Genomic DNA, 27,363 nt, shown 5'->3' on the forward strand with positions numbered 1-27,363 from the left:
GCCAATGCAATATCAATTTGGCCTTGTTTTGCTACAGACATAGACTTTGGCATAAACTGGTCCATAGAAGACTGCGTTACTGTGAGTCGCGAAGTAGGCCTACTTGACTGAGTGGATACATCTCCACGTGTGGAGGTGCTGGCTCCACCACTATCACTAGCAGGCCCACTAGTTTCTCAAAGCTCCGCTACAGATAGCTTCACAGTTGGGTGCACAGTTCGCATATGCAGGTGTAGGTTGTGCATAGAACCGGTTGTATATGAGATTTTGATTTGGCAAATTCTACACTGTGCTCTAACGTTGTCTACATTATTAAAATGCATCCAAATGCTACTGTGCTTCCGACTCATTTTCCAGCTGTTGTTTTCCCAGCTGTCCTTCCTCTCTCTCCTCGGCTGCTAAGTGTGTGACTGTGAGTGAGTTGGCTCGACCCTCCCTCACGCATCTTTGGTTCATTGGTTGACACTGCGTGTCTGATTGACAGGAACAACAGGTGAGGCTGTTAGTCTGAGCAGACAGTCAGAACGAATGCTTGAGCATTTAGGCCTATTAAATCTTTTGATTATTCATATCTTAATTTTTTAAATATTTTTATAAATAGATTTGGCTCTTCTGATATGCGAGCCGGCTCCCAACATTCACCTACAAGAGCTCTTAGAGCCGACTCGTTTCGCGAACGACCCATCACTAGTTTGTGAATGTGAGAGCAGTGTGAGAAGTCAATGCACTGTGAGTGATTGCCCTTCACACAATTGTTTTCTATACAAAACAAGGATTTTAGCCCTGTATTTCAACACCTCTTTTTATCCTGCCTAGCCCATATGATCAAAGGACTAGGCTATTCCATCCTAAACAATAATAATTGAATGGCAATGTAAAACCATACAAACATAGACAACTGTGTCCACCCAAATCCTGTTAGGAGATCAACAACCATGACTGAACAGGACTGTTAACAGTGTCACCTGTTTTAAGGAGCTCTGTGCCAGCTGCCATTCTCGTCACAGGGCCCGAGTTGGAGCAGCTATTCGCCGTGTTAGTAGTCTCTGTTGTAAAAACGAGGTAAACCTGTGTTCTTGGTCATGGCAGACTAAGTAGACTTCTCATAGCGGATGAGGAATTGACATTGTAGAATATGTTTATTTGCACATTGTGTATTGTGAAAAGTATATGCACACATGAATCATTTCTACTTTTTTTTTTTAAACATAAAAATACTGTCTATCCTGAACTTTATGGTTACCTGATGCCTTTGTAAACAACCAACTCATTGTGTATTTATTATTACGTTTTATTATTTCTCTATTTTCTTTCTCTCTGCATTGTTGGGAAGGGCTGTAGTATGCATTTTCCTGTTAGTCTACACCTGTTGTTTACGAAGCATGTGACAACATTTGATTTGAACTGTGGCAGGTGCTGGCTAGTAGAAATAAACAAGGTAGATGGGGACATCTAGTGCTTATAATTTGAAGTACATCTCCTGAGAAATTACTCAGTTTACTATGAGTCTTTCAGACAGTCTCAGTGGTATTTCTCTGTCTCTGTGCTGTAGAGAACATATGTGTTTGGACTGTGTGCCAATATTCAAATATCAAACTTGGGGATTAATTAATAGATGTGAAACACCCAAAATAGGATTCAAAATACTACCTCAGCCATTTGATTACCTAGATGCAATGGTAGGCTATACTGTAATAAAGATAGTATTAAATGTATGTGCTTTTTGGTCTATGCTTCACAATATATATAAAACTCAGTCTTTATGATTTTACTCATGATCAAAGGTGTGATGAAGACTTGTCCACTGGAGGTCGACTTTAGGCAGCCATGTCAAAACCAAACTATCATCGTCAAACACAGGTCACAGAGCTGGTTGTGGTGAGTCAGACCATTCTGCTGTAAATGAGTGGTCTTTACTGGCTAACCGTTCTTTGTCTAACAAGATAATACCTGTGGAACTACCATGCCCCAAGGAGACGAGGTGGGAGACTGTCTTGTCTTCACCCGAGTCAGGTGCGAGTCACACACTGGTGGTGCAACAGGGTGGGAGGGAATAGTTCATACAGTATGGAAATCAGATTACCTTGAAGAGAAAAATTAACATTTGCATATCTAATCATTACTTCTAGCTTAAATAACTACAACATTTGTTTTTACACAACTCAACCCAGTTAGTAGGCTAATATGTAAAGTAGTGTGCTGCCTTTTCATTTGTATGTGATTCAACAACAAAAACAGCTCTTGCCAGTCTGCAAGCCGTAACATGTATTGAATGACAGGTGAACTAGCATCATCATTATGGGCGGCCGTCTGGGTATCTATGGGCAAATAGCGGTGCTTTGGATGTTTGTTTTTTTTTTAAATGTTTTATGGATAACAGCTTCCCAAATACGCACAAGAGAACACTGTGACCACTCACTCCGTTAGGCTACAATTCTTTGTTCGGGTCGCAGTGGTTTTACTCAGACATTGTGGTGAGGAGAGAAACTTTTGTTGCGATCTGTCAACTCCACTCCACTCCACTCAGTTGTTCTCAATTCCGGGGCACTATCTCCATTTGTGATACCGCTTTTGCCAGACAATTCAGTTCCTGTTGTTGACATTCGTCTCGGGCTACCGTCGGTGCGGACAAGGTAGGGAGCTATAGCCTAACTACCCCTCATATTCTACAAAATTACATTAACACAAACACAGTTGTAGAAAGTTATACTCTGTGGACGGCGTATGACTACTTAGGGTTTTCTCAACTCGTAAAGATCCAACTTTACGCACCAGCCGAGACTGTTTACAAGGCAAATTAATTTCCCACCTCAGTCAACAGTTTTTTTAATGACACGGTTCTAATTTGCCGGAAATTACCAGGCGCCGCAGTGTTCTCATCTCCTATGGCTGAAGCCAGAAGAGAAGAGGAGGCGGAAGAGTTGAGGGATATACGGAACCGAAATCAAGCAACAAGTATGTCCACTTGTCAACAATCTATCGTCAAGGTCTTGTCATTTTGATACAGCGTCTCCTGAAGTAGGCTACATGTTTGACACTTTGGGGCAATATAATTTCAAAACGTGGACTTTTAACCCATGAACATGACAACTTGGAACAGTGTTCCATCATGAAACATATGGTTAAGTGTGTAGGAAATTATACAATTTAGCAGAAAATTTAATTAATATGACTTATTGTTGTGAAGCAAATGTTATGCAACTCTACAAATTGTTCCATTCCATTGAGCTGAGATATTTTTTGTTGCAGTTTTGAAGCTAATTCTATGCATTTTGCCATGGCTAATGTTGTGTTCCTCTGCTCCAACATTATAACAAAATCAATGGGCATGTGCCTTGAATGCCCAGTTTTTAAAATATGATATTCTCCCTGACTGTCTAGCTTTTATTTGATTGTTAGTTCTAAAATATATTTTCTGCCTGCTTTCTATCTGGTTTTGATCATTTAAGTTGACACTGAGATAAACACTTTATCTGAAAATTACTACTTCCCGATGGTAGAGTCCAATCAACAAGAACAGCTAGCATGCTAACTGTTCTTGTAGACTTCCAGTCATTGCACCAACACTAGTTAGCATTGGCTCGTAAAACTACCTTTATTAACTTCCTTCATACTTGATGCAGAGACATACAATGGTATCAACGATTGTATTCTGTTGCAGTTAGTGATTTTCCTAAAATAATAATTGTTCACATAAAAAAAATCCAAGAAGTATCTATATAATAATAATAGTACGCAAACCCGAGTTCTCTCATGCCTTCTAGCAACAAATCAGTTTCTAGTGCTATATAGAAATAAACCCTAGTTCTGTTCTGCACCAGTACAGTATCCAGCTGCTATGGTTGACACAATGCTCTCACTGCGTCATTCAGTGAAAGTATACTTTTATACAGCAGCTGGTAGCAACTACCTGTGTGTATCAGATACAGCAGTCAGTAACAGTGCTACAACCATAAGGAAATGGGCTGGAAAACCCTGAAACTCTGTCAGCCAGACAGGAAGGATGACACAACAAATTGTACATGTCCCGACACTTAAAATATTCCTCATCTCATGCCAGCCAAGCTGTGTCATTTGGTGCTAACTGTGTTGCTGGAAATGCATCTGGAAAACCACTGGCACTTGGCAGACAGGTTGATCCTGTTCATTTTGGCTCTGTATATTTTAGCTTTTGTCGTTTTATTTCCAGATGAAATCACTTCTAAAATGTGTTCATATTCATATCTCTTATGCCACACAATCATCATGTAGATCAAGAGAAAGGGTTGTAAGTGAATACATATGTAGGCTTTTTCCTGGACTTCCTGACGGGCTGCCCCCAGGTGGTAAGAGTAGGCAACAACACGTCTGCCAAGGCTGATCCTTGGCAGTGGGGCCCCTCATGGGTGTGTACTTAGTCCCCTCCTGTATTCCCTGTTCACCCACGACTGCGTGGCCAAACACGACTCCAACACCATCATTAAGTTTGCTGACGACACAACATTGGTAGGCCTGACCACCGACAATGATGAGGCGGCCTATAGGGAGGAGGTCAGAGAACTGGCAGTGTGGTACCAGGACAACAACCCCTCCCTCAATGTGAGCAAGAGAAAGGAGCTGATCATGGACTACAGGAAAAGGCGGGTGGTACAGGCCCCCATTAACATCGACGGGGCTGTAGTGGAGTGGGTCGAGAGTTTCAAGTTCCTTGGTGTCCCCATCACCAACGAACTATCATGGTCCAAACATACCAAGACAGTCGTGAAGAGGGCACGACAAAACCTTTTCCGCCTCAAGAGACTGAAAAGATTTGGCATGGGTCCCCAGATTCTCAAGGTTCTACAGCTGCACCATCGGAAGCATCCTGACCGGTTGCATCACTGTCTGGTATGGCAACTGCTCGGCATCTGACCGTAAGGCGCTACAGAGGGTAGTGCGAACGGCCTAGTACATCACTGGTGCCAAGCTTCCTGGCATCCAGGACCTATATAGTAGGCGGTGTCAGAGGAAAGCCCATAAAATTTTCAGAGACTCCAGTCACCCAAGTTATAGACTGTTTTCTCTACTACCGCACGGCAAGCGGTACCGGAGCGCCAAGTCTAGGACCAAAAGGCTCCTCAACAGCCTCTACCCCCAAGCCATTAGGCTGCTGAACAATTCATAAAAATCACCACCAGACAATTTACATTGACACCCCCCCTCTTGTACACTGCTGCTACTCGCTGTTTGTTTGTTACCTATGCATGGTCACTTCGCCCCCACCTACATGTACAGATTACCTCAACTAGCTTGTACCCCTGCACGATGACTTGGTACCGGTGCCCCCTGTATATAGCCTCGTTATTGTTATTCTTATTGTGTTAGCCTACTTGGTAAATATTTTCTTCTTCTTGAACTGAACTGTTGGTTAAGGGCTTGTAAGTAAGCATTTCACGGTAAAGTCTACACTTGTTGTATTCGGCGCATTTGGCAAATAAAGTTTGATTTGATTTTAGTCATTGCATTTGGTTTACTATTTTACATTTCAATGGCTGTTGGTATATTGAACTTTCCCTCGCCTTTGAATTCTGGTTCTAAACATGGTTCTATGCCGAGCAATTTCCAATGTAATAATGTGTTTGGGCCCATAGAAGGGTTAGACCTTCCTAGTGTAGTTAGGGAAGAATTAAGCAGCAACACCTGTTGAGCAAACACCTGACTTCCCAGTAAAGACACACCCCACCCCACCCAACATAAGCCTCCATGCCCAGTGTATTAGTTCCTGCCTGGGTTAACTGCAGCTGTCTGTACGGGGAGATCAGGCTGATCCTATGGGCAGGTGGGTTGACTGTGTAGAGAGTGATGGAACAGGCAAACAGGAACTGTTGTCTTGTAACTTGATAATGGTGCCAACTGCCAACTCTACTGCACATGTGTGTAGGCTAGCTAGGCTATATCATATGAAGTTATTTCTGTCACAAGCTGAGATTAGCCTATTAAGGCTTCAGTATACAGTATATGCTTGTCACTTTTTAAGAGTAATATACATGATCTCATATGACTCATATGCCGTGCACCGTATGATGCCATATGTTATCATTGATGATTACTTTGTGCATACTGTTCTTCATCGGCATTTTCAATTGGCCAAAGTTTAATCTCCTTGCATTGAGCAAGATCTCCGTTAGACTGTCATCTCCCCCTAACATCCATGGATGACTCCTCTTTGACATCAAATAATCATGTCTTGACATGAGTCATGTTAAGAATCAGCTCCTGACACCGTGTTATTCATAGGTGACATGATCATGTCTGTCTCCTCTTGTCTGTTTTTCATGCAAGGATAGAGCGCTCCACATTCACAATGTTATGTCTTTATAGTCGTAGACATAATACCTGTTCCACTTTGACTGTTTATTATTCCAAGCAGAATATATGTGTGTGTGTGTGTGTATATATATATAACTTAGACCCCCTCATCTCTCTCTCTCTGTGTCTCTCTCACCCTCGGGTGGCTGTAGGAGTATGGAGGAAGGAGAAATTCATATTTTGTCTTCCTTTGAAGAATCGTGTCTCCCTTAGCTGAGGCTTATCACTTAATACAAATCCAACCATCATTAGTATTTGGCAATTAAACTGTCTATTTCCAAAAAGGCATATTAGATTTTAATTGGCTCGTCCCATTTTTGTCCCGTTGTAAAATATTCGCTTCCCCACTTGACGTCGACAAATTCATTACTTATCAATTTGACTCCACATGGAGGCAGCATAATGACAGCTGTGAAATAACTATTTTCTTTTGTGTGATGAAAAGGCTCTCAAATATTAATGCGGAGCCTGTTTCCCTTGTAGCAAATGAGATGTACATATTAATGTACTGTAGAACCTCAACAGAGAAAATAGATGTGCAGTGCACAAAAGCTGGTATTTCAATATCACCCAGAATGCTTCACTCTTTCTGGCAGAGATGTACATATTAATGTACTGTAGAACCTCAACAGAGAAAATAGATGTGCAGTGCACAAAAGCTGGTATTTCAATATCACCCAGAATGCTTCACTCTTTCTGGCAGATAGTTTATCATTGATTAAAGATAATAATGATAAATTGATGTTCAATAATTGACACACTATATTTCTACTGGCTTGTCCAACTGACCTGTCTTCATAGTGGTTCACATGGAGGGGAGGGTTGTGCTGTGCTCAGTGCAAAACAAGTATGAAAGTGTATGCACTCACTACTGTATTTCGCTCTGCATGAGAGCGTCTGCTAAATGAATACAATTTAAACAAATATATTTCTGCCAGATAGTTTAACATAATAAAATTATGTTCAATAATTGACACACAATATTAACTTGGTTCCTTATTTCTACTGGCTAGTCCAACTGACCTGTCTGGTCCACGGGTTGACAGAACATCTCTCAAAACTGACCTGTCTGGTCCACGGGTTTGACTTCCTACAGAACATCTCTCAAAACTGACCTGTCTGGTCCACGGGTTGACTTCCTACAGAACATCTCTCAAAACTGACCTGTCTGGTCCACGGGTTTGACTTCCTACAGAACATCTCTCAAAACTGACCTGTCTGGTCCACGGGTTTGACTTCCTACAGAACATCTCTCAAAACTGACCTGTCTGGTCCACGGGTTTGACTTCCTACAGAACATTTCTCAAAACTGACCTGTCTGGTCCACGGGTTTGACTTCCTACAGAACATCTCTCAAAACTGACCTGTCTGGTCCACGGGTTTGACTTCCTACAGAACATCTCCCAAAACTGACCCACAATGGCTCTGGATTGGACACAGTTAATGTGCAGCTGTTGTGTTCACCCACCAACCCACTTACCCAGCCATTAACCCCCAGCCCACCCTAAATCATTTGAAACACTCCATTTGAGAAACTATAGGGAAGACTTTGATTCTACCCTATGAGGACATCAGTGTCTGTTCTGCCTGTGTGGGAAGTAGGATACAAGGATATGAAAACCCCTGGAAGTCTTATGGGGTTTTGGGAAGAAGCAGAGATTCCTGCGCTGTATAAATAAACCCAGAATATGAGAGATCACGTTTCCTGAACATGCCATGTTGCCGGGGTCGGGATATAGAGGAAGATGCTTCTTTATGGACTGACTAGGGATGGGAACTAGCTCCTTGTCTCCACACAGCTGTGCCTTCATAGCCTAGCCCCACCCTCCATGGGATGTAACCTTACTTCTGACCTCTCTGGTTGGTTTGAAGTCCTGGGCCTAGCTTGCATATTAAGAGAGAGGCTTTTTTTCTACACTCCCTCTTACCACTTGTTCTGTACAGAGGGCTGCCCCAGTTCTGAGTGATGTTAGCATGTGTCATAGTGAGTCATTTTGTGGTGTTTCTGTATGGGTTCTCTTCAATTGTTATTATTGTAGCTGGTCTTTTAGCAAGCAAATCAGCTTTAAAACCATATCTCTGTTTCTTTTCTCTTTAATGAGTTACAGACCGTTGTTTTGCATCCTCTTGTTTTGTTGCTTCTTTTTGGTGTTAATGATATTTATTTCATATTCAACAGGCTATTAATCTAATCTTATATTTTTATTTATTCATTTATTGTGTCTTTGTCCATAACCTGTCATAACCTGTCCATAAAAAGCCCTCTGAAGGAGGAGTCCATGACCTGGCAAATGTCTCTCTCCCACCACTCAGAGAAAGAGGGTTGAGCCTCTTCACTAAGCCAGCAATAATAAGTATCTAATGAAAGTACTTCTATGGATGGAGTGCTTTTCTGCCTGGTTTCTACAGCTATATCTTATTTCAAATCAAATGTGAAAGTGTGTTTCATAATGGTCGCATGTCCTGCTGAGTGACTTCTAGAAAAGAGGATATGTTATGGCTCAGTTGGCAAAGAATGGCGCTTGCAACACCAGGGTTGTGGGTTTGACTCCCACGGGCGGACCAGTACGAAAAAGTATGTACTCACTACTGTAAGTCGCTTTGGATAAGAACGTCTGGTAAATTATTAATATGATGTGGCGCTATGTCCGGATGTACTATCTATGATGGATTGGAATAGAGTAACAGTTGACTCCACCTTCTAATCCAGCAAAACATAGTCTCACAGTATGCCAAGGTCTTTAATATGTAGCCTACTGCCTAACACTAACGTAGACCGATGACCAAATAATAGAGCTATGCATGTTTCCAGAGCAGGGAGTGGTGCTACAATAGGGAAATACAAGGATCTGGCTAACAGAGATGTAGCGTCAGAATGGGTGTGCCCACCATTAACACCGTGCCAATAGGGAAGACGGACAGAAAGACACACAGTATTGTGCTCTCTCTGACACAGGAAGACATGTTGATTTGATTCTATTAGATAAACACAGGTGTTGGGCTGGAACAAACCCAGAACAACCCCTATAATAACATAAATATGCACTCAATGACCTAGTTCAGTTGGTAACAAGCAACGCCAGAAGAAATCCTGGCATATTTGTATTTTGTGTGAACTGTGCCTTTTCAGATCAGAGCAGAGGGTCATTTTTTTGTAGTGTTCCATTTAACTTTTTCAGTAGAGCAGGAGAGTGACAGTAGAGTGGTACTTCCTGAATGGCCACATTCCATTTGATCACATTGGCCAAGTCAACACACCAGCCAGTAGGGAGAGAGAGAGACCCCTCCCTTTCTCTGTTGTCGTTTGTGGTCATGGAGTTTGTTTCTTTACACAGCAACACACAGCATGGAGAAGTAGGGAGGGACTTGAAGGAAATAATACACACCATTTTGGGGGACATTTGTGAAATGTGTTTAAAACGTTAACAGGTAGGAGCATCTCTTGTTGCTATGTTTCGCTGTGAGATTATGTTGTCAGTACAATTCGCAGTAGGTTATAGAAAATACTTTCAGCAGGGATTGCTCTGTATTCCAACTGACAGCTCGGTAACTTGTAAATGAAGCGCATGTTGAATATTGAAAATCCACTAGATATTGAATCCTATTCATTGTTCCATTGCACTTGCCTTTGACCAGTGTGTATTTGGCGTTGTATCTACCGGTATGTAAATGTCAAAAGATTTCCTCTTGGAAAACCTCTCTCCATTCTGTCTTTGTTTACCTGCCTCTGTCACTGTAACAGTCTCTCACAGACCAAAGTGCAAAGAAATGTGTGAAAATGTCTCTGAGGATTTGATTCACTAACAAACTGTTACTTCCTTTTATCTTTTTTGTTTCATAGTGAGGTAAAAATGTTACATTTACATTTGAGTCGTTTAGCAGACACCCCTTTCCAGAGCGATTTACAGTTAGTGCGTTCATCTTAAGACAGCTAGGTGGGACAGCCACATAGCACAGGCATAGAAAGTACATTTTTCCTCAAAGTAGCTTTCAGTAGAGTCCGTAACATAAGTTTGAGGCAGTAGCATATGGCAGATAGCAAGTGTGGTGTTAGACATTGTAACAGTATTATACTGGTTGTAAGAGAATGAGGCGATGGCGTCAGGTCTTTAGCAGGATGCTAACAAAAATGAGCATCAAAATATTAAGATGGCTTAATGCATGATTTTTAACACAAAGGGATTCTAATATCCTCATATGACCTACTTGTCTGATTTTATTTGAGTTCCTATGGCGCCAAGGCCTCATACACTCATATACTCTAGTATAGTCAAATGAATGTAAATGTTTGCTTAGCTGCTGTGCTCTGTGGACCACTAGCCAGTCCACCTCCTCAGAGAGCTCCAGTCGTGGCAGTCAGATCATCATCTATTGTTTGAGTATGAAAACCTGGTCACTGGTTGAAAGTGAAGGAAATAAATAATACAGGTAATTCAAGTGTATTGTATGACTTTGAACCTGTGATCACTGATGGAGCTGACAGACATGGCAGCTCTGCTTCTAGCTCCTAAGCAATTTTTCAGTATTTCGTTTTTTTTTGTTATTGTTGTGTATTGTTAGATATTACTGTGCTGTTGGAGCTAGGAACACAAGCATTTCACTACACCCACAATAACATCTGTTAAATATGTGTATGTGACCAATGAGAATTGATTTGCTTTGAATTGATCCCACTTCAGAGACAAAAAAGGGTTGGCTACGGTATAGTGGTACTGTGATATTGGGCCTCAATCATACACGTTTTGATGAATATCTAGCCATTGATCAGTATCTCAAATACATACAGCTAACATATCTTAAATCTGATGACATAATTTTGGAATGATAACTGTTCAGTATCTTTTGTGAAGATTTCATATATGGAAATAAGACATGACACATGACAACTTATGACACAGTTATGACACCTGTACAGCATGTCCTGGGTGAATGCTCACTCCATCTGAAATGTGGTTTGTCTAGAAGGCATACAGCTTTTGTCAACATTTTATTTTTCATAGTAGGTTTAGGAGAACCTGCGCAGCAGGTTAGGACATTAACGTAGTAGGTTAGGGGAACTAGGTTAAGGTTGGGTTAGGGTTAGCTAAAATGCAAAATAATTCCACTTTTAACGTCAATTTGACAAAAGCTGTATCCCATCTAGACGCGTCCAGAATAAGCCATTGAATGTGTGAATGAGGGAGAGGTCATTTTAGAATGAGGGAGAGCCATTCTTTCCATACATATTGCTCATGGTCCCCTATTTACATATGATTTTCTTTGAGATTGTAGCTATACAGATCATGGTTCAGATATAATGTCTGGCTTGATGAAATAAAGATGAGAGCATTAACAAAACAATTATTTGTGTTTAGAAATGTTTTTTTTTTAATGCTTTTGCTATTTGCATGTCAATGTCATTCTTTGTAACTGGTTGATCAAGAACAGACTAGAATGTTGAGCCAGCTGAATGTAGTTATTCAAGTTTTTGAACGGCAAGAAGGTATGCAAAGTCCATAGTTATTTTGTTCACTTGTCCTGTGTCGTCGTACCAGCAGCTTGCTTTGTTTGTGTACAAAATGAGGGTATTTTCTTAGTTAGAAATTGATCTTTCAAATGTGACCGTTTAAAAAGAAAACGCTGGTTACTTTTCTTTTCAGATCGAACAGAGAGGAATAAGTCTGAGGCTCTTCATTCCAGGTAAGTTATCCATATCATTGAATTACATATTGAGCATTTTCAATATGTCTGTCTTGCTCAATACAGAGAAGGAAACGTGTTAATATTGTGATAATGTTGCGTGGTCCAGTATAAACACTGGGTTGTTCCAGCTCTACCTAGCCACCTCTGTTGCTCCACGGCTCTGTCAGGACTGCAGTGGCCAGAACACTGTCTCTTTTACAGGCAGCGCTGCTGAGGGAGAGTTGTGAATGGTGCAGGGTAGCAAACAATGTGCTGATCCATCCTCTTTGACGGACGGTTGGACACTGTGTCCACTGTGTCCGAAGGTCAGAGCTTTTTGAAATGGGGGACAAAACCACACTGACTCAGTTGTAGACGCCCCCAGAGCCAAGTTGGTTACCGTCCAGGGTTAGGGTCAATTCCATTTCAGTTCAGTAAACTGACTCCAACCCTGTAACCTTTCTTTCACAACATGGTATACCCTACCTAGATAACTCATTAAAACTCAGCACCTTTTCAATGTCTTCCAAACCAGGGTATTGACACAGAAGGAGGCTGGTGGGAGGAGCTATAGGAGGAAGGGCTCATTGTAACTGCTGGAATGGAATAAATAGAACGGAGTGAAACATAGTTTCCAGATGTTTGATGTGTTTGATACGTCAATTTATTCCATTCCAGCCATTACAATGAGCCCGTCCTTCTATAGCTCCTCCCACCAGCCTCCTCTGTTAAAGTACAACAAACATCAATGTGTTCCAATACAAACCTTTTTTTTGTTGATCAACTATTGGACGTTTAACCTCCCTATTGTTCTATTTGTTTATGGTCTTAGCTAATCGTCCTAATTATCCACGTAGTGCTGTGGTGGGAGAGGCAGGGGGGCGTGTTGCTGTCTTCCTCTCCAGATGGTTTATCTCCAGTTCAGTTAATGAGCAGGATGTGTTGAAGGTGCTGGGCCTATGGGGGTCTGGTCTGGATCCTGTTCATTAAGCACCATACGCAAACAGAAACCTGGAGGGACCACCTGGAATTGTCCAATAAGACATTTTTGTTTTCTGTTGCAACATTTTTTAAAAACATATATTCCATTGTGTGCCCTAATGAACAAGACCCCGTTCCGTTGAGACTGTGTAGTTGGCCCTTCTGGGAACATATTCTGGCACAGCCTGGGAGGGGTGCGGTGTCAGCTCCAACACTACACTAGTCAGGAAGTCAGATCAGACCTGGGTAATCAGATCAGCAAGAGGGGTCGTTATATTGCAGAGGTGCACTTTGGGACACCACACCGGGCTTGGTAGGTGAAGTATTTCGATCATAGTGGTGATCAGCTGGAAGTGATTGTTTTTTGCTAGGATGCACTTTTGGACGCCACACTGGGCTTGGTAGATGTATGTGGTGGCCAGAGGAGGAGGTGTTAGACTTGGGCTATTTCTGAGTCATTGTTACAGTAACAGATGGACGATGCCTAAGGATATTCAGTGGATTGGATCTGCGTCCTGCTGCGTTTTAAGGGTTTTCTGGAGCGGGATTGTGGAAAGTTGCAAGCGGGGTTGAACTCTTCAAAGGGCTTGCTATTTAATGATTGTCCTCTTTCTTGTGCCTGCGTCTCTGGTACTTGTCTCATTCTCACTCTGATTACTGGCGTATAACAGGCGCATGTACCGGAGGTAGGCTCTTCTTTTGGTTGCAGTATGCAGCGGTAGCTGTGTTGTGTGGATTGGAGTTGACGATAGAGTGAGATAGAGGATGTGGCCGTCCCAGTGGCAACTGCAGTGCAGAGAGGACCACTGCAGCTAAAGAGGTTTGATGCAACTATCAACACTGTTGTTATCATCCTTTGGTGTTACTCTGCACTTATTCAGGTCTTTTAGAGGTAAAGGGGTATATATTATCTCTTTTACTTTATCATATAATGAAGTCTAGGATACCTGTGGATGACAATGAAAGGTTTTCAAATGTCAGGATTATTTGCTGAGATTGTCATTTATTTTTGTTGAGAATTCCTCTGTCCTGGTTCAAGCCTATAAAGGTGGCTCGTTGGCTTGTGGATAATTAGCACTGTCTGTCCAGTGTAGTAATCCGGTGGAGTCTGACTCTTGCCAGCATTATACTTTGCTTTCTCAGGTTGTATAAATGTAAGAAATCTTATTGTCCAGTCAAACTCTCCTCTCCTCAATGGTAACTCTTCTCTCTTCCAGCCAAGGACCTCTGTCCTCAATACGAGCTGCCATCAAGCGAAGTGAGTTTCTCATTGTGGAGTTTGTCCATTAGTTGGTATATTCTCATACTTTTATATTGTACCTAGCACGATTAAAGTCTGTCTATAGCAGAGGAGGCTGGTGGGAGGAACTATAGCAGGATGGGCTCATTGTAATGGCTAGAATGAATGGACGGGGTCAAACATGTGGTTTCCATACATTGATGTGTTTGACTCTGCTCCATATATTCCATTCCAATGAGCTCGTCCTCCTATAGCTCCTCCCACCAGCCTCCTCTGGTATATAGCTATTGTACATGATTGAATCCCCCATGTGTTTTTTTATGTCTCTTTCAATTCATTACATATCGGATTGAGAGAGATTAATTTCATATTTTCTCCCACAGCGAGAACCAGCACCCAAAGTGAACAGACCAGAGACAGAAGGTAAAGTAAACAGAGTTTCATAATACTTCATAATCTGTCTGTAGCTCTCTGATTGAATAAAGTTCTACTCTCATTATGCCAAAAACCAAACACCAAATGCTTCAAGGTAAAGTGCACCATGGCAAAGAGCTTGTGCTCTACAGTGCAATATACTGTACATTTTTCCATTTGAAACGTACGGATATTAATGTTGACTTACAGTCCTCGACTCAACTGGTGAATAACCATTAAAGAAAGTAATATGGTCTATAAAATAGCATATTAACAAAAACAAAATGATGGCCACATATGGTGTTAAAAAAGCTATATAATGATTTATGACAAATGATGGCTACATAAGGCTTTCTGTCAACATAAGACAAGTGTCAACAGTCTGTTGCATGTCACGTTTGGTTGAGGTAGTCTACTGTATTGTGCGTAATGGACTTGTTTGTCTTTCAGACGTCAAGAGATCACCATCCTGTCAGCCGAGCCGCTCGCTGCCAACGGCTGGTTCCCAGGTGCTTCTGGGGGATTTACGGCAGCCCCGCCTCCCTCACAACCCATCTGGGGAGGGAGCATCCAATCAGATACCCAGGTACTGTTTATTTAACTAACATCAGCCTCTAATACTAGGGGAGACAGCAGGGTGTGTGTTCTTGGCCTGTTCAATTTGGGTGTGTTCTGCATGGATTTGAACTTTTACCATTTTAACCTTACCATGTTCCTGTGTCTTTCACAGTTTTCAGTGTAATGTTTGAGATTAACTACTTTCAAAGCAAACATATAATTTGGCAGTGAAACAAGCACGGCAGGTTCTGCATGTTGTACTACTATAGGACGTCAATGTAGGACGGTAGCAAGCTTGCATGTAGAATACAAGTTATAATAATCACACCGCTACACATTTGCTTGGTCAACGTGTGTGTGTGTGTGTGTGCGTGTGTGTGTGTGTGTGTGTGTGTGTACCTTCTCTCTCGTGTCTTAGCCACCGCCATCTTATGACCAGGTGATCAAGGAGAAGACCCAGGAGACCGTTGTCACGCCGACCGCCGCCCCCCGGAGATCCACGACCATCGCCACGCAGACCGACCCTGTGGAGGACGACACCGTCGCTGGCCCAGAATGCACTGCATCCTCACAGCCAATCAAGAAGAGACAGTCTACAGGTGAGGCTTGTGAGAATGAGAGTGATAATTACAGATGGGTTAGCTGACAACGTCACGAAAATTCTATAGTTGGCAAATATCATATCCTTGTATTACCACGACTAAAACAATGTAACGTCACTTTTTAGTCAAAGTTTTCATTTGTTTGTTTTATACATCTAAGTGGTGTGAGTATAGGCTAAATGTATTGTTTATAATCTCTTCCTTCTCAGTGAAAATAAAGCCAAAAAAGCCACCAAGGTCATACTTACCCAAGCCTTTACAAAGTGACTCTACCACTGCAACAGCTGTATCTGATTCTGGTCTTATCCAAGTAGACGCCACAGCCACTAACACTAAGAACCAAACTGACCCCAAGTCAGCCGCAGCCCAACCCAGCCCAACAGATTCCAGCTGTGCAATCCCAAACACCCGGTCTCTCTCTCCATCTGTTTCTGTACAATGGGATGGGCCAATAAAACCTTCCGAACCCAGCACTATCACTACGTTCTTAGAACCTACAGTCCCCTCCTCAACAGTCCCAGTAGCCACTGAACGTCCCATCCCGCTTCCTCGTTCCAAATCCTGCAAACAGAGAACCACAGAGGAGGTCAAAGTTCAGACTCTGGTCAGGCTCAGTGACAGTGGTTCCAGCTCTGTAGATGACACAGCAGTCGAGGCTCCTCCCTCGGGGAAGTACCTACAGGAACTATTAGATGTGTTTTGTCCCGAGGACCAATGCGACCAGAACGCTAGTGACAATCAGACACCAACTGACGGGAGCGAACAAAGCGAGGAAGGTGACGAGGACGGTGACATGGCCGCCCTTCACAGCCAACGTAACATCCGGGCCCGGATCCAGGCCTTTGAGAGCCAGGAGGGCGATGGGGAACCAGAGTTTAAACAACCAGAGCCTCTACCCAGGAACGTGCACCTCAAACCCCCTGTGATTTCAGCCAAACCAGCCCCAGCCCTTGCCCCCAAGCCCTCAATCAAGAAGCCCAGTAATGGCAATAACTACCAGGGGGCAATCTCCATTTTCTCCACTCCCTTTATTCCTTCCATCCCAACCCCAGCACCCAGACCCGTGCTCCACAGAAAACCCAGTATAGTCCCAGAACCCAAGGAACCAGAACCAGAGGCTCCACCCCCCGCCAAGACAGCCATCCTTTCTCGGTCGCGGCTCTCCATAGCGGCCAGAGCCAAGAACCTCTTCCCCCAAGAGGAGGATGAACCCAGGTTGGTACCTCCTATCTCTCCAGAGAAGCCTCGCAAGGAGCCGCTGGGCCTCAACCTCAACAACCACAACTCAGCCTCCATCACCACCACAGAGGCAGTGAATGAATACATGAACAACCCCACGAGTAAGTACAGCAGCATGCATTTCACCACTGACTTAATTGGTTAACTTAGTAGTATAAGTGTTCTAAGTATAGTTAAAACACATATAAGCTCATTTATAACCTCTTTATCGACACTACTTTTCAAAAAAACGTCACTAGCCTGCAGTTTTTATTTTTTTTATTTAACTTTTATTTAACCAGGTAGGCCAGTTGAGAACAAGCTCTCATTTACAACTGCGACCTGGCCAAGATAAAGCGAAGCAGTGCAACAAAAACAACACAGAGTTACACATGGGATAAACAAACGTACAGTCAATAACACAATAGAAAAATCTATGTACAGTGTGTGCAAATGTAGTAAGGTTAGGGAGGTAAGGCAATAAATAAGCCATAGTGGCAAAATAATTACAATTTAGCATTAACACTGGAGTGATAGATGTGCAAGTAGAGACACTGGGGTGCAAAGAGCAAAAATAAATAACAATATGGGGATGAGGTAGTTGGGTGGGCTATTTACAGATGGGCTGTGTACAGGTGCAGTGATCGGTAAGCTGCTCTGACAGCTGATGCTTAAAGTTAGTGAGGGAGATATGAGTCTCCAGCTTCAGTGATTTTTTTTTTTTTTTTTTTTTTTGCAATTCGTTCCAGTCATTGGCAGCGGAGAACTGGAAGGAAAGGCGGCCAAAGTAGAACTTGGCTTTGGGGATGACCAGTGAAATATACCTGCTGGAGCGTGTGCTACGGGTGGGTGTTGCTATGGTGACCAGTGAGCTGAGATAAGGCGGGGCTTTACCTAGCAAAGACTTATAGATGACCTGGAGCCAGTGGGTTTGGTGACGAATATGAAGCGAGGGCCAGCCAACGAAAGCATACAGGTCACAGTGATGGGTGGCATATGGGGCTTTGGTGACAAAACGGATGGCACTGTGATAGACTGCATCCAATTTGCTGTGTTGGAGGCTATTTTGTAAATGACATCGCCGAAGTCAAAGATCGGTAGGATAGTCAGTTTTACGAGGGTATGTTTAGTAGCGTGAGTGAAGGAGGCTTTATTGCGAAATAGGAAGTCGATTCTAGATTTAATTTTTTCTAGATTTAATTTTTCTTAATGTGAGTCTGGAAGGAGAGTTTACAGTCTAACCAGACACCTAGGTATTTGTAGTTGTCCACATATTCTAAGTCAGAACCGTCCAGAGTAGTGAAGCTAGTCGGGCGGGCGGGTGCGGGCAGTGATCGGTTGAAAAGCATGCATTTAGTTTTACTAGCATTTAAGAGCAGTTGGAGGCCACGGAAGGAGTGTTATATGGCATTGAAGCTCGTTTGGAGGTTTGTTAACACAGTGTCCAAAGAAGGGCCAGAAGTATACAGAATGGTGTCGTCTGCGTAGAGGTGGATCAGAGAATCACCAGCAGCAAGAGCGACATCATTGATATATACAGAGAAAAGAGTCGGCCCGAGAATTGAACCCTGTGGCACCCCCATAGAGACTGCCAGAGGTCCGGACAACGGGCCCTCCGATTTGACACACTGAACTCGATCTGAGAAGTAGTTGGTGAACCAGACGAGGCAGTCATTTGAGAAACCAAGGCTCTTGAGTCTGCCGATAAGAATGCGGTGATTGACAGAGTCGAAAGCCTTGGCCAGGTCGATGAAGACGGCTGCACAGTACTGTCTTTTATCGATGGCAGTTATGATATCGTTTAGGACCTTGAGCGTGGCTGAGGTGCACCCAGGACCAGCTCGGAAACCAGATTGCACAGCAGAGAAGGTACGGTGGGATTCGAAATAGTCGGTGATCTGTTTGTTAACTTGGCTTTCGAAGACTTTAGAAAGGCAGGGCAGGATGGATATAGATCTATAACAGTTTGGGTCTAGTGTCTCCCCCTTTGAAGAGGGGGATGACCGCGGCAGCTTTCCAATCTTTAGAAATCTCAGACGATACGAAAGAGAGGTTGAACAGGCTAGTAATAGGGGTTGCAACAATTGCGGCGGATAATTTTAGAAAGAGAGGGTCCAGATTGGCATTAAAGGTTTTAAACATTGCTTAGAATTTGTCATATAGTCCTAATGCAGGACTTATATGTTGACAAAAATTGATGAGACAACACTGGCCGTCTCTATCTCTGTCTCTCTCCAGGCTATATCCCAGTGAACCCTGTGCGTAGTGTTGTGGGCGGCGGCGGCTCCTTCAGCAGACAGAGTCTAACCAGAAGACCCACCACCATTAGAGTGCCCAGTAAAGGAAAACGTGAGTCTAGTTCACCTGCTCTACTCTCTGAGTAGTGAGTTATGTGGCATGCTCCATATCCACACATGTATGACCTTATATAAAGGCACTCTGATCTCCATCTGGGTCTACCCAAAATAAAAAGTTTTGACATAAACAAATGATGGATTAGATGGTGTTGATTTTTTTTGCTGGCGAGCCATTTTCTCAAACAAACTGTAGGTGTGGATGTTTGAATGTGTGTGTCTGTGCTTTGGTGTCTTAGTGAGTGTGTACAGTCGACTCCTGATAAGTGAGTCAGTTAATCCGAATTTCAATACTTTATTTACTTCGACACGTAGTTTGAGTATGTGCATGTTCCATCTCAGAGCGTTCATTCATGGCAACACCAAGCCATTGAATTAGTGCAAAAATACAATGATCCCAAACCTTTGCATGGGTTAAGAGTTGACTGTATGGTTTGTACAGTTTACAGTACAGTGTGTCCAGTCTAAAACGTTGACTGTTTTCTCTCTCAGTGTTCGATGGGACTTTGGACAACCCTCCTCCTCTCCCTGCACAGAAGCCTGTAGGGTCACTGCCGTCCCCCGCGACCCGTAAACAAAGCATCTCAACCCGCTTCCCCTTCCAGGTAAGGGCTACCACCTTCCTTCCCCATATACTTCTCCAACAGAAGCACTATTGATCTGCAGTCGGCTACCTAGCTTCTCTTCTACTACTAGAAAACAGGAAATACAAGAGATTACTGACATAGTTCTTCCTCCACACCACCGCAATACTGCACTCTCTCTGGGGAAGCCAGAGCCAGTCAATAGCTCCCGGCCCGGCTTGGCTATGACATAACTGGGCTTTTGTGCAGCAAGAAGGCTTAGCTAAAAGGACATAAAAAGACAAGTCAAAGTGCTACTTTGTATTTTTCTTCAGCGTCACTCATCATTATCTAGTGTCAGTTCATTCATGGTGGCTTGAAAACCAGCCCTGTCAGAAGTAGTGCTAAACCAGCCTGAAAACCAGCCCTGTCAGGAGCAGTGCTAAACCAGCCTGAAAACCAGCCCTGTCAGAAGCAGTGCTAAACCAGCCTGAAAACCAGCCCTGTCAGAAGCAGTGCTAAACCAGCCTGAAAACCAGCCCTGTCAGAAGCAGTGTTAAACTAGTCTGAAAACCAGCCCTGTCAGAAGCAGTGCTAAACCAGCCTGAAAACCAGCCCTGTCAGAAGCAGTGCTAAACCAGCCTGAAAACCAGCCCTGTCAGAAGCAGTGCTAAACCAGCCTGAAAACCAGCCCTGTCAGAAGCAGTGCTAAACCAGCCTGAAAACCAGCCCTGTCAGAAGCAGTGCTAAACCAGCCCTGTCAGAAGCAGTGCTAAACTAGCCTGACAAACCAGCCTTTTACCTGGCCACCGCCAACATTCACCCTCCACCTGTGGTTCTCAACCGCAGACCACACAAAGGGGCCAGTGTAGTGTAAACAATGACTGACTAGTACTGTACAGCTAGCTGTTAGCAGTGGCTAAGGAAGGGCACATTGAGCAGTCATTAACTTGGTTGCTATGGTTGCCCTAGTTGCTGAGCGCTGCGAAGGTAGTAGGCGTAGGAAGTCTGTTTTGTTCAGGGGAGGTCATTCAATCCCATGTGGTGTTAAATGTGATCTGGGAGAGATTAGAGAAGTACCCTGTTTGTCATCAATTCACATCTGTTTCTAGACTGCCACGTTGCTTCTTTGAACATGATAGTAACAACCTTTTTTCTGTTGATTTGAACTGTAGGAGTCCTTTGGTTCTGAGCCCATACCGGGCCTCCCTCCTCGGTCAGTAACATCACATCGTGGGTCATTTTAGGGGATAAAGAGGGGTAAAGATCCATTGATAACATATTAGATACAGTCCTAGACACATGGCTTTAATTAACTTCATACTACTGTTGATCTCTTCCAGGCCTGGTGGAGCTAAGGTCCTCCCTCCTCGCCCACCTCCAGCAAAAGTAGGCCCAGGAAGGCCACCCCCGCCCAGGATAAATGGTCCACGTCAATCCCTCTCCACCCGTAGAGCACCAGCTTCATCAGCAGCTCCATCACCCAAGCAGCCCCAGGCTCAGAAGCCCAAGAAGAAGGGACCTGTGCTTCCCCCCAGGCCCAACCCTGGCCACCGTCTCTACAACCAATACACGGTGAGAGCTTAGAGTTCCCACCCCGCTCTGTTGCTGCCCCCGAGGCAGCCTGCTCTGCCCCTGCCGCCCCCGAGGCAGCCTGCTCTGCCCCTGCCGCCCCCGAGGCAACCTGCTCTGCCCCTGCTGCCCCCAAGGCAGATCCATGGTGGATTTCAGTGGAACTGTTGTGTACTATAGTTGTGGCAAGTGTCACATAGTAAGCCTGTGTATGTTTTCTGAATGTTTTCTTTGTCATGTGTGTTTGTCTAGCTTGAACTTCCCCACGGGATAGCAGAGTTTGACTACTGTGGGAGAGACACAGGGGAACTCTCATTCCAGGTAAATCACTGTCTGCATGTGTTGGAGGTTTTGCTTCTAGCAACAATATCACAATGATATGAGAAAATGTTAATGACTACTGTTTTTAAACCTGATTTGATCACTAGTTTTATGGATTTACTTATTTCACCTTACTGTTTTGTAATATTTTTTTTCTTTAAGGAAAAGACAATTTAGTAGAATTTAATATCAAATGCTTCTTGATTTTCTCCCACAGAAAAATGAGTTACTGCTGCTGATCGAGCAGCTCGACCACAAGACCTTTGAATGTCAAGTGGGAGACATCCGGGGCCGAGTCCAGAAGTCTCACATGAAAGTCATCACTCCTCTCTCCAGTGCCCCAACTAAACCAGCTCTGTCACAGGTAATGTCTTCAACCATTTACAATGAGCTGTCAATCAAAACATGTCTGCCCTCTTACTTTCCAGGCAACTTGACTACCCCCTATTTTGTTTGGCTACCCCTTATTTTGTTTGGCTACCCCCTATTTTGTTTGGCTACCCCCTATTTTGTTTGGCTACCCCCTATTTTGTTTGGCTACCCCTTATTTTGTTTGGCTACCCCTTATTTAATTTGGCTACCCCCTATTTTGTTTGGCTACCCCCTATTTTGTTTGGCTACCCCTTATTTTGTTTGGCTACCCCTTATTTAATTTGGCTACCCCCTATTTTGTTTGGCTACCCCCTATTTTGTTTGGCTACCCCTTATTTTGTTTGGCTACCCCTTATTTTGTTTGGCTACTCCTTCTTTTGTTTGGCTACCCCTTATTTTGTTTGGCTACCCCTTATTTTGTTTGGCTACCCCTTATTTTGTTTGGCTACCCCCTATTTTGTTTGGCTACCCCCTATTTTGTTTGGCTACCCCCTATTTTGTTTGGCTACCCCCTATTTTGTTTGGCTACCCCCTATTTTGTTTGGCTACCCCTTATTTTGTTTGGCTACCCCTTATTTTGTTTGGCTACCCCCTATTTTGTTTGGCTACCCCCTATTTTGTTTGGCTACCCCTTATTTTGTTTGGCTACCCCTTATTTTGTTTGGCTACCCCTTATTTTGTTTGGCTACCCCTTATTTTGTTTGGCTACTCCTTCTTTTGTTTGGCTACCCCTTATTTTGTTTGGCTACCCCTTATTTTGTTTGGCTACCCCTTATTTTGTTTGGCTACCCCCTATTTTGTTTGGCTACCCCCTATTTTGTTTGGCTACCCCCTATTTTGTTTGGCTACCCCCTATTTTGTTTGGCTACCCCCTATTTTGTTTGGCTACCCCTTATTTTGTTTGGCTACCCCTTATTTTGTTTGGCTACCCCCTATTTTGTTTGGCTACCCCCTATTTTGTTTGGCTACCCCCTATTTTGTTTGGCTACCCCTTATTTTGTTTGGCTACCCCTTATTTTGTTTGGCTACCCCTTATTTTGTTTGGCTACTCCTTCTTTTGTTTGGCTACCCCCTATTTTGTTTGGCTACTCCTTCTTTTGTTTGGCTACCCCCTATTTTGTTTGGCTACCCCCTATTTTGTTTGGCTACCCCCTATTTTGTTAGGCTACCCCTTATTTTGTTAGGCTAGTCAAACTAAATAGGAGGTAGCCAATGTTTAGTATATCTAGCACCAATTGTTTTTTATTTTTTGTAGCCACATAGGAACTTTCATTGTAAACTTGGAGTATTTTTTTAGTTTAGTTTGGTCTCTAAATCCCTCTTTTTGTACGTGTTTCTGTAAATTTCACATATACCTGGATGTGTTTTCTCTTCTTACAGGGTGTCAGCACAGTTGGGTCTCGTAGAGGCAGTAGTGGTCTGCAGGTGCAGGTCCTCCATGACTTCACCCCAGGTACAGAACAGTACCTACTCTGGCACACTGACCACCACAACACAACCTAACACGTCTCCTATGTCCTATAGTAACAAACACATTGGCTATTGGACTGTACACCTTACAAAATTTTAAGTCATTTATTAGATTTTAATCATGTCAAATAAATTCCAATATGGCTGGCATGCTTTTACAGCTGTTTTGAGTTCCCCCAAACATGTCCACGCCAAGTAAAATAACTTTTAGAATCTAGAAGAGGCTCACAAAAAAAGTGTTTACAGATTTGAATCACCTCAAATAATTTGCAATATGTCTGGCATGTTTTTATTGCTTAGTTCTATGTTTCCCTCAGCAATTGATATCCACAAAGTAGAGTTCATGCTAGAGTTTGTGTTGTCAGTTGGTGTCAGCAGTGGGATTTGATTGACATGTGTTGTATCCTATCCAGAGGGTCCAGGGGAGCTGGGTCTGAGGGAGGGGGATGTGGTGACCAATGTGGAGCAGGTGGACAGTGAGTGGTACCGCGGCTCCTGTAGAGGCTCCTCTGGCTTCTTCCCTGCCAACTACGTCAAAGTTATGGTAAGACTTCAGTCAATGTTTCAGCTATAGAGATAGGGCTGGTTTCCAAGACTCAGACTCCTGGATGAAAAACGGTTCAATAAATAGTATTTTCAAAGTCTTTTGTGTGAGAAACCAGCCCATAAAGTGGTCTATAGGATGTATACAAATGAGTCCAGCTATTTAATGCGTTCAATATGTTTTGATTATGATTTTTTTCTCTATTTAGTCAAATGCACCAACACCGACCAACGCAAAGAAGGCAAGGCCCCCCCCTGCAATAGTCAGTGGACCGAGGTGTGTGGCGCGGTTCGACTTCGAGGGTGAGCAGAGTGACGAGCTAACCTTTTCTGAGGGAGACGTGATTCAGCTAAAGGAGTACATGGAAGAGGAGTGGGCGAGGGGACAGATAGGGGCCCACACTGGAATCTTCCCCATCAACTTTGTGGATATCATAGAAGATCTTCCTCCTCTGCCACAACCACAACGACAGCAATCATTCCCCACCAAGATGGCACTACCTGGTAGGACTTTTAATTCAAGGCCCACTTCTTAGCTTGAAATGGAATATATTAAATTACATATCACAGACTGGGCCTTTAAATCATTAAGGAACCCCGGCTTGAGATGTGTGTCCCTATCTTGACATTGTAAACATAATCAGAGAACTGGAGACATTGGAATTTTCCCACGGAAGTTCATGTCGTTCCGGCATACTGTATCTGAGGTCATAGTGTAAGGTCAAAGGTGGCCAGGCCACAAACACAGTGAAATATTTATTCTTGGCACGGGGGATTTTAGCTCTATCGTCACGTATCCTGTACCCCTATTGCGGTTTGTCCACCAGTACAAAAGGTTTCTCTAGAACTAGTCTCCAGTGAACTGCCTCCATCTCTCTCGTAATGTGTAGGCTGATACTTCCCTCTGCGGAATGTATGGAATCTGTGCAACATGTTTATGTTAAGTCAGGAGCTCTGTGTAAGCCCCTGTACTAAGACCTGATTATTAATACGGTACAGCTCACTCTGTGTGCTACATGTACTTCTCACTGGCTCTAGCAGTGTACTAGTGTACGCCCACACACTCATTCCCCATTCAGTTTTATGTTCAGCAACTGTCAACACGATATGCTTTCTATCTGAATACCGCTACTGCATTTCTCAGGCATGGTTTCTTCAACCAAGACTCAAGAGGCTGCCAAACCCATACAGGTATGGTTCATGTGGTACTGTTACCAGTCTTTACAACATAACACAAACGAACGTCACGATACAGGTGTATGTTTGTCAGTGTCTGGTGTTTGGCCTTAGCTGTAGTCTGGGGAAGCCTAATGACGTCTGTGTGTATATCCAGTGATTAATGATTAGAGCTTGTGTATGAGACCGTGAGTATGAGAGTGTCCACTAACATGTATATCCCTGTCTATAGTCTGGTTCGTCAGGAGTGGAGTGGGCCGTGGCTCTGTATGACTTTGTAGGCCAGGCAGAAGATGAACTGTCCTTCCAACAGGGAGACCGTATCCTGGTCACACAGCATGTAGACGCCGAGTGGTGCTCTGGAAGGCTTAACGGTAGAGAAGGATTCTTCCCCACAGCCTTCGTAGAGACCAGCTCAGGTAATAATAGGGCATTCTTATGGCGCCATCTTGTGGTAGGAGGTGAATTTATCTGCTTGATATATAAATCTAGGAGCTTTTTATTTTTATACTTAAAATATTTATACTTTTGGTTTAATTCAAATAACTTTGCCGGGGTGATGATTGACACATGACAAAAACAACTATTGATACATTCAACGTAAAACCCACAGTTTGAATAGGCCTATATACCAGAGGCTGGTGGGAGGAGCTATAGGAGGATGGGCTCATTGTAAAGACTGGAATGGAACAGAGTCAAACATGTGGTTTCTATATGTTTGATACCGTTCCATTAATTCCATTAGTCTTTAAAATGAGCCCATCCTCTTATAGCTCCCCCCACCAGCCGCCTCTGATACATACAGATATTCCTGGCCTACTCATAGGGCAGCATAGTAGGACATTTTACTATGAATAAACTCTCATTATAAGGACATTTAAGGTACTGATGATTCCCTTTGTCTCTGTCCAGGCAACTCTCCAGTGTTGGACAGACAGCAGAGTGTGACTAATGGAGAAGGAAGCAGAGGGAAAGCACTGTTTGACTTCACAGCTGAATGTGATGAGGAGCTCTCACTGAAGGTATTTCTGTCAACATTCAATAGTTAATTACCACAAAAGAGTTATCATTCTGTTTGTTACAATCAACAGTCATATATACTACAGGTACTACGCCTACAGTATAACTTTCCTTTCTCTTGCTATAGGCGGGGGATATCATCACCAACTTGGAGTCCATTGACGATGAGTGGTTCCTGGGAGAGTTGAGGGGGAAGCGAGCGTTGGTGCCTAAAAATTATATGCAAGTGCTGGCATAAGTAATCTACCCTTAACAAAGACACTGGGGCACTACGGGAACTACTTTGTGTCTGTGGTTTCATCACGAGTAATGTCTTTTGAACTATGGAAATATGAGAACCTGAAAGATGATAAACTGAATTTTCCAAAGTGCCTTTTTGCCCCACTGGACTGCAGTAGTTCTCTACTTTGAAGCGTAAACTAGATTGTCCGGTCAATCTCCCACAGAAAGCTATTGGGTGTCTTTTTGAATGCAACAGTTTTTTAAAATAGTATTTATACATGTGAAAGGATCACTTTATTTGGATAGTCCATCTGTATGTGGTCATACTATCTGCTGATAAGCAACTGCTTGCGAAGGTTACGGTAAGGTCTGTTAGGATAAGGGTTAGGGCTAGTCGAAATGTTACTGATAGTCCATCTGTAGATGCTCTGCAGACTATTCAAATAGTGTTACCTGTGAAAGTAATGAAATAACTTTGTATGACGATGCATCTGAGAATGGCTGGCTGTAACTTTATTGAACAGGCATTCATGAATTTCCTGCCACAAAACCCTTACCAGCTTTGTTCTAATCCAGATATGCAGTATTTAACATGTTGACCACATCATTGCACATTAAATATAGCCATTGTCGTACAATATTTCCTCAAACTATGAATTGTGGTTCTTACACTACTGCATGTATGTAGCCCCCTAAAATACTTTTCTGGTGGCTAATTGTGCTCCGCTGGTTCATGAAATAAAGATATT

At 43.2% G+C, this 27,363-nt stretch overlaps 1 protein-coding gene across 3 annotated transcripts; it reads left to right on the forward strand.

Moving 5' to 3' along the window:
* The first annotated feature begins 2,418 nt into the window (after nucleotides 1-2,418).
* Nucleotides 2,419-27,363, forward strand: LOC120034673 (SH3 domain-containing protein 19-like). Of its 3 annotated transcripts, none has more exons than XM_038981273.1 (21): nucleotides 2,419-2,633; nucleotides 2,863-2,955; nucleotides 11,967-12,006; nucleotides 14,187-14,227; nucleotides 14,593-14,632; nucleotides 15,074-15,209; nucleotides 15,600-15,780; nucleotides 15,993-17,123; nucleotides 19,240-19,350; nucleotides 19,848-19,960; nucleotides 21,094-21,134; nucleotides 21,262-21,493; nucleotides 21,743-21,811; nucleotides 22,029-22,175; nucleotides 23,564-23,636; nucleotides 24,067-24,197; nucleotides 24,406-24,700; nucleotides 25,341-25,387; nucleotides 25,605-25,791; nucleotides 26,285-26,394; nucleotides 26,520-27,363. In XM_038981273.1, exons 2-21 carry the CDS (start codon nucleotides 2,886-2,888, stop codon nucleotides 26,628-26,630), a joined length of 3,306 nt encoding a protein of 1,101 aa, XP_038837201.1. In that variant the 5' UTR covers nucleotides 2,419-2,633; nucleotides 2,863-2,885; the 3' UTR covers nucleotides 26,631-27,363. The 3 variants fall into 3 exon arrangements, with proteins under 3 accessions (XP_038837201.1, XP_038837203.1, XP_038837202.1); XM_038981275.1 differs by having other exon boundaries at nucleotides 15,621-15,780; XM_038981274.1 differs by lacking the exon at nucleotides 2,419-2,633 and having other exon boundaries at nucleotides 2,667-2,955.

This window comes from Salvelinus namaycush, chromosome 42 (genome assembly GCF_016432855.1).
Source record: "Salvelinus namaycush isolate Seneca chromosome 42, SaNama_1.0, whole genome shotgun sequence".
Classification (NCBI taxonomy): Eukaryota; Metazoa; Chordata; class Actinopteri; order Salmoniformes; family Salmonidae; genus Salvelinus; species Salvelinus namaycush.

Excerpts from the sequence above, each read along its gene's own strand:
- LOC120034673 (XM_038981273.1), top strand. The coding sequence starts at position 2,886 with ATGGCTGAAGCCAGAAGAGAAGAGGAGGCGGAAGAGTTGAGGGATATA. Across the intron at positions 21,812-22,028 it reads CAGGGGAACTCTCATTCCAG|AAAAATGAGTTACTGCTGCT; the intron begins GTAAATCACTGT and ends TTTCTCCCACAG. Across the intron at positions 22,176-23,563 it reads CTAAACCAGCTCTGTCACAG|GGTGTCAGCACAGTTGGGTC; the intron begins GTAATGTCTTCA and ends CTCTTCTTACAG.